The sequence below is a fragment of the Macrobrachium nipponense genome, chromosome 24, assembly GCF_015104395.2.
Source record: "Macrobrachium nipponense isolate FS-2020 chromosome 24, ASM1510439v2, whole genome shotgun sequence".
In the NCBI taxonomy this organism is placed as follows: domain Eukaryota; kingdom Metazoa; phylum Arthropoda; class Malacostraca; order Decapoda; family Palaemonidae; genus Macrobrachium; species Macrobrachium nipponense.
This window is the reverse complement of record NC_061091.1, coordinates 22,756,691-22,767,619: the sequence shown is the minus strand read 5'-3', so window position 1 is coordinate 22,767,619 and position 10,929 is coordinate 22,756,691. Positions and strand designations below refer to the sequence as shown.

The 10,929-nt window shown below is 37.5% G+C and overlaps 2 protein-coding genes across 3 annotated transcripts in view; both read right to left on the bottom strand.

Moving 5' to 3' along the window:
• Positions 1 to 10,929, bottom strand: part of LOC135205514 (glutathione S-transferase Mu 4-like) — a 1,039,821-nt gene that overhangs the window by 8,396 nt on the left and 1,020,496 nt on the right. The window contains exon 1 of one of the 2 annotated variants that reach the window (XM_064236254.1): positions 1 to 78. This exon is cut by the window's left edge and continues 38 nt beyond it. The exons of the other annotated variant lie outside the window; for it this stretch is intronic. Coding sequence (XP_064092324.1) covers positions 1 to 63 — 63 coding nt within the window. The 5' untranslated portion in view covers positions 64 to 78. Of the gene's footprint in view, positions 79 to 10,929 lie in introns of those variants that run through there. 2 annotated transcript variants of the gene reach the window in all.
• Positions 7,413 to 9,933, bottom strand: LOC135205513 (uncharacterized). The gene has a single exon (XM_064236252.1). It carries the CDS (start codon positions 9,773 to 9,775, stop codon positions 8,723 to 8,725), a length of 1,053 nt encoding a protein of 350 aa, XP_064092322.1. The 5' UTR covers positions 9,776 to 9,933; the 3' UTR covers positions 7,413 to 8,722.

The window sequence follows — 10,929 nt, the reverse complement described above, 5'->3', positions numbered from 1 at the left end:
TTCCTCTAAAGATGGTGGCCACAGAGAGAAAAGGAACACATCGACCATCGAACACTGTCCCATCTATACTGCAATTCTGCTCTATCTCCCAATCAATACTATGTTATCATTTGCAAGCACCAACCACTGCCTCCCCCCCTTCATTTTCTTATCCCGTGACTTCCACCTCAGCCCAACTTCCTTTCTCAGACTTCTCATATTACTACTTCATCAATACGGAAATTAAACCATCAAGAAAAAGATTAAACAATCATGAAGACGCAATGTACATGTGTCTTGGACCCAATCTTACACCAAACCAGTCACTTCCATTTTCCTGGCTTTGCTTCCATCCAATATCTTAAAACCTGATCTCAAAAAGATATCATTTATAATACACATCCTCATCATCCTCTAAATAGCATGTAATTGGTCACTTTCGTTGCATCGTCTATTACATCAGCAACCTTTAAAAAGGTTCAGTCCATACACACAACGCTGGATTTTCTCCAAGATGGCATCTCCACATCTGCATCTATTTTTTGGAAGGTCCACTTGCTGACTGACAGCTTAACAGCCATCTCTTAACATTCAGACATCTGATCACTGGGTCACACATTATTATCTACCAAACGCAGATGGATTCAACTAGAGAACAAACCTAATGAAATAGTCAGAAATACCTTGAGCTTTACCGTCACTTCTAAGAGACAGCATGATCTATAGTTGTTTATAGTCTTTGTTAACATTATCATTATTATTATCACTTCTAACACCTATGGCATTATGCTACTGACCCCCAACCTTTCCTTGAGGCTTGGGTCATACAATACATAGATGAAGAATCTTTTTTTTATTAAGTGATTTGTATAAACGTACAAAAACATGTGACTTTTCTTTTTTACTAATTTAGCTGGAGTTTACACAAAACAAACAATTTCTCTTTCCCTATTTTCATTCTGTAATAATTGTGCTAAAGAATTCCCTTTAGTCAAAGCATATAATGCTGTTACCAGTGACTAAATATAGAGAAATGAACATTTCTCTTATAGTTTATTGATTCTCCTGGATAAATTTGTGTTCGACCTTCGCAGTCAAATGGTGCCAGAATTTTTCTGTTGTCCCTCTTAATTGTATATTGATCTTTCGATCCAAAATGACGTATTGGTTTCTAAAAGTCAAATACAGGTATACAGCCATAACAGGATTTATCAATTGTATTTGGAAGCACGTTAAGAATGCCAGGGCGTAACATATCTGTTTTGGGCAGACAAGGACACACGCGCTCGCGCGCACACACACACACAGACCTGTAAAATGCAACACAAATTACAAAGAAGAAAATTCAAAAGTTCCCTAACCAAAAACTTTACTTATTTAACTGAGGAAATAAAACTAGAAGCTTGCATCCAACTTACTACTCTAGATTACACAATTAAACTACACATGATAGAATTATGACTTTTACATATGGTAAAATTTACGTCAATTCAAGACAATGCAGCCACGAGGAAGATTACAAATTACTATGAAATTCCAAAAAGTCACAGAAAAAAAAAGAGCTCCCGTGGGCCAGATGGCGCTAATCTTTGATTTCCCAAGGGTTTCCCGTCGGGTTTACCTATGGCCTGTGAAAATTCCAAAATAATCTGTCATACTTTATCTTAATGATGTACCTTGTGCGGCATCTTGCCAGCATGATATTATTTATCTTTATTTATGAAGATTCACTGGTGAGTAATCTTGCATCCCGAACGTTTTAAGAGAATTATGTACGTACACTGGGAAATGGGTACCTTGAACATCAGAGCCGCATAATATTTGGCTTAACGTCATATCGTACCTGCAATCAACTGCTTTAAAGATTAGAGGTAGAGTCCAAAAAATAACGACAAAAAAAGCTCTGGTCCCTTTGGGAACCAACGTCCTGATGCGACATCAATTTAAGCGCAGACTTCCTTCACATAATTTTTATGTTGCTTTTGATTTAGTAACCAGGAGGTTCAGATGACTCCGTTTATAAATGTCATCTCAAATTTTAAGCTAAATGCAGCAGGTGTTGTCATGGTAGTGCTTATACTGAAACCTGGACCTATTTTATCTCAAGTTCCCCGTGATCTGAGATCTTTCTTGTCATTAATCTTTATTGTCTTTAATCTTGACTCTAGATATGAATGCGGGGTAGAAATACGAGAGCTCAGCAGTTGTTGCTGCAGTTACCCATATCCACGAAATGCAAACTGAATCTGATCAATCAGATCAGTAGGTGGTGTAGGGAACAAGTTATGAAGCTGAACCACATCCAGTCTAAGTCTTGATTGACCACTAGCCTAAACCGTCCAGTTCTGTTTACTTATGTTGTAAGTAAAAAGGTACAAGATGAATAATTCAGATTGCTCGTATCTTGTATATTGATATAATCGAATACAGATTACATTTTACTGAATCATAAAGTACATCCTACATCACATCTAAAGGTTAAGAGTACGTACAATACTAACACACAATATTTGCTACATAAGGAATTATATTAAACTCACGAGAGATTTCTTTAATGCATCGTGGAAGAAGGTACAGACCATTAAAATCCTATCCAAAGTGATCTACAGCAAGATCACGCATATTTCTTAAGTAATACTTCAGAGTGTCTAAAATAGCAAAATCACTGACTTTTGCTTTCCCTAATATTTCAGTTTTAACTCAGAGTGCCAAAGCTATCTGGACTGAAGCTTCGTATTCCGGAGTCAGTTCTCTGTTGAAATATTCTTCTTGTAAATGAATCGATACAATCGATACATGGCGATAAAAATGAACTCATGCTAAAACCAGTTTGTCTTCCCGATACAGATATTTATTCATTGTGCATTTCATCGAAGCTTATTAGTTTACATTTAAAGAATACCCTGAAGCAGCACAGACACAAGTTCGCCAGCATTCTTAAAAGACGTTTCCACCAAGAGATTGTCATTGCATGTAGTATATAAAACATTAGATATTGCTGTGCCGTTACATTCAGTTCTTGTTTCATGCTCCTTCAAATTCCGGGACATTTCAGAAAGTAAACATTTTCATTGAAATCTAAGGAACTTCTTTTACAGCAGTCAAAGCTTTCACTGGCAATCTAAAGAACTTTTATTTTCTAAGTTAGACTTGATGTTCCAAGATATTTTTTTCTGGAGCCAAATTCTTTTAGTGTTCCAAAGAGGCCTTTCCCTCTAAAACATTGAACAAATTTATTTTTAGTGATTTAAGATATTTTTCTTTTGATAACAAGTCACATTTTCCTTGGTGGCTTCAAGTTAAAAGGCATTTTCTTTCTGTCCTTTTGATGCACCAACATTTCCCAAAGGTTAATTTCCTTCAGTGAGAACCAACATTTTTGTCGGCGTTGTTTAGTGCTTTCCCTTCTACAACAGCTAGAATGTTTCTTGGTGTACTACAGTTCTCTTCATTCATTGATGCTTTCAGTGTTTTTCATTTTATAACATGTAAATATTTTCATTGTTGTCTCAGTTATTTACTCATAATAAAAACTTTCCTTTGTGATAGTTGATATTTTCCAAGATATTTCAAGAGGCGTTTTCTTTCCATGATGTTTCAGCAGATTATCCTTAACATGTGGCCACGTATTCCTTGATCTTGGAAGAGGATTTTCTGTTTGCATAAGTCAACATTTTCTGTGATGTTTATAAATGTCTTTCATTTAACAACCGCCAAGACGATTGAAAGAAGCGAGATACCCATCGTTAGCCCAATAATACCTCCCAAATCACTCACAAACTGCGACACAGGGTACCCGTCGACTTCTCTCACAGTCTCGAAAGAACTCGTTTCAATTTTAAGGTTAATATCAAAATCGCGTGCTTCCTCAGGACTGACCGGTAGAAGACGCAAGGCAAATGCATTTCCTGCTTTTGAACCAAGAAATTCATCAAAGTTGATACTGTAAAAGGACTCGCTCATGGGCTGACAAGTCTCCTTGCAGAAGGAAATCCTATCTGAGCCTAAAAAACTCTTATAAACTGAATCAAAGCCTGGTTCTAAGAGCCACAGGGAAGTCAAGAACTCCATAAACAGAGTGAAATTGCACTGATTTAGGTCTGAACGCCAGTCCACCCAAGGAAGGAGACAGCCTAATTCATCAACAAGTAGGTTATCGAGGCACTGTAATGAACACTCACCTGAATTTAAATGCACCCCATAGTGTCCTGTCCATCTTGAAACCCGTTTTAGTGTCATTGAAAAACCTTTAGTTTGGCCAAGCACATCTTGAACAGCTGGTAAGAAATCATTTTGATCGTGTATAAAGGCATAGAAAGCATGAACAATATCTTTCAGGGAAGCATCTAACTTCCAGTATAAGTTATAATGATTACTGTCAAAGCCATCTTCAGGGTGATCCTTCCAATTAATGAAACTACACCTACCAAAAATAGATCTGTCGAAAGATGCTACTGGTTCAACACTTTCGATTTCCAAATCTTCCATGGACCAGACAATATTCATCCACAGGTGTTTTGGACTGTACATCCTTGGTATCCCAGATATATTCGTAATCTTAGCAATTGAAAAATTTTTTGAGTGAGGGCCTGAACGCATTATATCTTCATAAATGGCATCAGAATTAATAAGTGTAAGTAACTTCTTCATATTAAATGGTGGCCAAATACATATGGTTATAGTAGGAAGATGTTTTGAGTGAAGGAGTAATGATGAAGTTTCGCTATACACAGAATGGTTGTAGAAAAATTTCTTTACGGGGCTGTAACAGAGAAGCAAGCATATGAAAAACGTTACTACGAACCAAACAGCAGTAACTAAGGAATTCCAAGAACGTATTATACCATGAAGTCTTCCTCTGCTTAAGAAGTGTAGAGGCAATTGCATGGAAAAGCCAAAGTAGAGTCCCACAATTCCGCCAAAACTGCAAGCAACATCCATAAATGATGAAGATGACTCATAACTGACAGTTGGTACCACATATCTCGCAGGATACAAACTAGAAGAGGATGATTCACATTTAGTTCCACAGATATCAATACGTGATACTGATGAAGCTAAATCTATGATATCTCTCTGGGGATAGTATCTTATTCTGGGAAATTTCATATTGAGCAGGTGGCAAACAGGCAAGTCCTCAAAATAGTTAGAGCTTAGTGGCAAGTTAGGCATAAGTTCAAGTAGACAGTGGAACAAGCATTTCTCTGAATCAGAAAGGTTGAGCAATTGGCACCCAAAAGGCCTGCTTGCCACATGCACCAAGAATGCCTCTTTCAGCGTTAGATTAACTTGATGTAATTCACTGTCATCATACCAACGTTCGATGAAGACTGAAGTTATTTGAGAGTCATAAACGTGCGCCTCAGCAGTTATCCAACACTGGATGCAGAACGGTACGGCTAAAATAATAGCCCCTGAAAATTTGTATAGTGCGGTCAAATGTTTTGTGTTACCGCATACGCATGGTCCTAGGAAAGTACCTTCCTTACTTCCTCCTTGGATGGACAAAAGATATTTAGGGAATAAAAGCCAAATGTCTAGTAGAGATATACCTAAGAAAAGACCAAGGCTACCTCCTATGTCTTCCAGAAACTCGCTTAAGGGATATGTAGGTGTCTTGTGGAATATAGCAGTTGACTGAGATGCTAATCTCAAAGTGACAGATCGTTTTTCCTTTCTCATTTGATGACCCTTTAGTTTCCATCTATATTCTGCTTTCTTTGGTTGACACAGATATTCAATGCGAGTTCTCTCCCTTTCGGAGAGACCAATGTACGCAGAGTTTACTATGAACGTTTGTTGTCCAGTAATGCAAAGCTTTTTCATAGGTTGCTTCAAAATGTCTCTGCTGTTCATGAGTAAACAATCGGATTTCACGTGAACTTCCTCAGAGAATATCTCAAGGAAGCACTCTTCTGTATATTCATCACTGTTAAACGATGAATCAAATATATGGTAAGGAAAGAATTCGTAAGTTTGTCCAGAGAAGACCCTCAAATCCAATGCCCTTTTATCAGTGTCGTAGGTGTAGTATGTTGAGGAAACGAATGCATAAAGAATATGATACATTTGCTGTATATACAATTCCCAAACACACGAAGTATTGCAGTTTTTCGATATTGAAAGACACATTTCACTTTCACTATAATAATTTTTATTACCCTTTTCTTGAACCCAAGAACATTGTTGCAAGCCTAAGGGCTTATCACGCAATTTGATTGTCAGTTCATGATGGCGTAGACTAGCATCCAATGGAGCGATGAACGTCAAACATGGGCCAAGAGGCGTGAAAGAACGACGCCACATTAAAGAAGAGACGTTTCCAGTATAAGATTCCAGAACAGCGTCACCCAATAGCACCTCCTCTACGAAGTCTTCTACTTTCCAGGCTGCTTTCTCTACCAGTTCGCTTCCGGGCACATCCCTTTCGACACCATTCAGATCATTGATGCTGTCCTCCAGATCCTCAGCGGTGTCAACAGATATGTTAAGGCCTAACGAAACTAGATGGAGTGGATTGAATAGTGGGTACACACACAGAGTAAAAGGTGGGAACTGAGCAGGAGGATGGTCTGACGTAGAGGCTTCAACCACTTTCCGGTTACGTTGGTACTCCTGTGCATTAGAGTAAACATGGTAGAAGAACATCAGGAGAACTGAACCAACAGCGAGAAATTTAAATATTTTGGTTTTCAGCCAAAGGCAAAAGATGACGCAAAACCTCCTGCGTAACTTATACGCAACATCTCCGTCCATCTTTCCAGGCGTCTTGGAGGCAACTAGTGACAAGGGGCACTAGAAAGAATGGTATACAGAATAACGTAAGAATCTGATCGATAAGACACCCGTTGTAATTAAAATGGTAACGCTTTTCTGCTGGAAACCGTCCATCATTTAAGGCCTTTAGTCAACATTGATTGCATATCAAGTGTAAGTAGTGGGCAGAAACCATTCGATGGTAACCGCCACCGAACAGTCTGTTTGCTATATGGATTCTTTGCCTCTTCATGAGCTGGGAGAAGTAATTCTCCTTAAAATTAATTTGTCTTAACCTTTTCACATGACTTTTGAAAGGCAGTATACCCTAAAAAATATGTTTGCGTGCGAAGTGTCTTTATTTATTTATAAAAGGGGAACTGAAAGCAAAAGGAAAAAAAATGGTATAAGGTGAATATCAGTATATATAGCTTAGAAATTAGTATACTACACCGCTCATGCACATATTAACCGATCCTGACAGATAGCATTTCTACATCGTGATCGTGCTGTACCTACTATCGAACTTGTGATGTACCACGAAAGAAATCAATACTTCGTGAGAATGTCAGGGAAATGTATACCGACACCTTCGTTGCTTTTGCAAGAATAATGTGACCGGCATTAAATTCTTTGTTCACTTTCACTCTCTCTAAATTTGTTCGAATAAGAAAACATTTCTTGCAATAAAGATTTATTAGTGAATGTGAAATAATGCCAGTTTGTAAATTATAATTAACAATCATATAAGTAACAGCTTGCTACACACTATAATATGAATAAACTTATTTTGCTACCAGTAACATAATCCATCAACAGCAGGTCTTTTATCAATTGATGACAGTATCAAGACTAAGCCTAAACATGCAAATATCTAACTCTTATTGCATGTCTTGGAGTGTTACTTGCATGGACACATTCTGTCATTTACGAATACCTATTAAATACATAATAAAACAAACATATAGTGAGCTCATTTAGAGCCATCATAAGATTAAACAATTCACAATCGCAAGAATGCTGAAATTAAGTATTGTTTCGGTGGCTGTTACACTGATACATTAATTGGGAAATATGATCCACTGTAATTAGCTCTCGGCCTTGGAAAATAGGTAAAATCTTGGAGTTCAGCATAAATCTACATACAAAATATGAAAAGTAGCGTATCAGAGTTAAACCACTGACTATAAAACATGAACATTTTTGTTTGGAAAAAGACAATATGTTAATTGAAGTACTTCGTTAATTTAATAGTCCATGCGTTACAGAACAATATGCCATCATATTCTTATTCTATGGAAGGGATAGTGTAAGATCCACACTACCTAATCAGCCAAATCACAAAAACACACAAGTATAGGATCATTATTATTCAAACTGAAGAGAACAAGTTTGTCAAAGCATTATCAGGAAAATTGCAAAGATAACCAATCATTCTTCTTATGTCAAGTATCATACCTCTGTCAGCTAAAAATTCCTAATCTACGATAGCAGGTAGTGAAAACTATTCTAGGTTGACAAAAATACTTTTTATAATTCAAGCTTCAAACTGGAAAGGCTAAGACAATATAAAACTTGATAGCACATGATTGAATCCTCAAAGCATTGTACCTTCTACTGCAATTTCAAAGGTAGAACAATTTAAGATACATTATATTGTGACTCATATATAGTTCATATTCTTACCAATCTAACACCCTTTGGATAATATGTTGCACACACACACACACACACAAACACGCTAAGTGACCTAACATGATGAGCTGAAGTTAAATTCAGTTCTCATGATAAATATAATTAGGTGCGACAAAGAGCCACCCTTACCATGCCCTCATAATACGAGTAATATATCCGAAAGAAAATGCAGCTGTAATTTTAACTGAAATCCCTTAAAATTACAGAAGCATACAATCATTTTGGAAAGTTTAATCTGATGCACATATCTTAAAAATCAAGCTTTATCTATAACTCAGGAGTTGAGGCTGTATTACATTTGTTTCAAAATATCACTGGGATCCTCATTCATGGCACGGGCGATTGCTTCTTGAAACTCAAAGGCCCTCTTTGGTTCCCACCTGTACGCCACAAGATTTTTTATGAAGTAATCATCCATGTATCCATTCTTTACGTCTTGGAGGAGGTAACCTAAAATGGCTCTGTATCCTTCGCACAAACTCTTGTCCTTCAATTCATCACAGTGCTTAACTGCAATCCTCTTCGCGAAGAAAGACTGGAACTTGTACAGACGCTTCCAGTTCTGCTGAAGTGCCTTGAGTTTCACCATTCTGACCATGTCTCGCAGTTTAACCTCGGAAATGAGAAAATTCTTCTCTAGCAAGCCAAAGGAGACGCTGAAAAGTTGATCAGGATTGGGGTACTGCTGAGAATCAGGGACCGCCATAGAAAAGGACATAATGGGGGACTTATTCCTGTTCGATGTATCTATGTAAGCTCTCAAACATTTGGGGAGTTCACTGAGGGGCCTCAAGTCGGGACATTGTCCCCAAGTGCGAAACACTATTTGGGGCACAAAATCTATGGACACCGTTTCTCCCGTAGAATACCTAATCTCTACAGTAAGGGCAACCAACTGTTCCCTATATTTAATGTCTGCATTAGGTATGTTGAGGCTCTCTACTGCACGGGAAACGATACCAAATAAATCTCGCCGAAGTTTTGCTGCATCCAAAAAGTTATCGCAGTCATTGAAGAATTTGTTGGGTAAGTGAGACTTCCATTCAAGGGTGAAGAATCCACTGGGATCTCGACGAGTCGTGAAATTATATGATTCGAAAGGATCACCCAGAATCATCGTTATATCAAAGTCAGTTTCTTCTTTCACAGCTAGTCCCTCAAAGGCGCTGCCACAGTGAATGAAATGAAAGCGATAGCCACCAGGCCCCCCTTTTGGTATGGCATCCCAGACCTTGTCCTTGAATTCTTCCGCTTTCCGCGAATTTTGTTTTACCTTCGGCACAACTTCCATGTTCAGTTTGCCTAAAATTCTTCGAATTATGAGGTCAGATTTATCGGTATCCATTGCAGATTCTTGCACTGAATGTTAAAACAGGGAATTTCTGCCACCTGACCACGGACCTCTGCACAAAAGAGAGGACAGACGCAACTGATAATATTCCACCCGGTGATTCTTCAATTTATACAGTACATGGTTTATCGATGCACTGATAACAACCGAACGGGTCCAATACTTGCAGCCCGTACGTGTTCAGATAGATCATTTGTTACAATCTTATCACAAAAGAGCGAAAAAAAACACGAAAAAAAAACGTTGCTATTTAAATGTACTGTAATCTTATTTACTGAACTATATCGCAACAGATAGCCAAAATTCACCGTAATGGAGTTCCAAATTCATTGACATTATTTGAACAGCAGTAGGTATTTTTAATGTATGAACAAGTATAAATGGAAGACACTACTTCTATCATACATAGTATAGAGTTATTCTCGAACAGTAAGCGCAATGTTATGATGGTAATGTAAACCAGGAAGACAGAGCAGTAACTATTAACCATGGAACTATAAACATGGAATGGACATACGCGTGTAAATGTATTGACGCTGATTGTCACTGGGCGGCGCCATTGGAAAGGGTGGAGATGACACTGAATTAGCTATTAAAGCATAGTCTTGCAGACGCTTTTTTCTCTCTGTCGTCCTTAATTTTCCACCGATTTTAATAAATATAGGCTCATTGGAAAGCTATTGAAAATCCCTTTCAAATGCATATAATTAAGAGTGTAGAAAATACGGCGCTGCGGTGTTGTAAGTAAAGATATCCAGATATGCATTTTACCCGGGTTCACTATTTTACTCTATTGTTCCAATTTTTTTTTTTTTATATATATAAATTCTAATAGATTTATCATCGGTTAAAAGCTCTTGAAAGGCACTTTCCAATGAACCCAATGAAGCACGTATCTGTCTCACACAACAGAAATAATCATGTGCTGCGACTGAAGGATATGGGGTTGTGCAATAAATTTTACCACTAAAGCCTGTTGAACCCCTTATATTTAAAATCCTTGGGATTAACCATATCAACATGACACAATGGACTTCAATTGTAAATTATATTGACTTATGCTTATTGCTTACTTATATCAGTCATTATTCCAAAAAGAAACACACTTGCTGATTTAAATAATTTATTTTTGCAGATCACTTATAATG

What these genes read in the sequence shown, in the direction of transcription:
- LOC135205513 (XM_064236252.1), bottom strand. Translation starts at nt 9,775, where the DNA reads ATGGATACCGATAAATCTGACCTCATAATTCGAAGAATTTTAGGCAAA.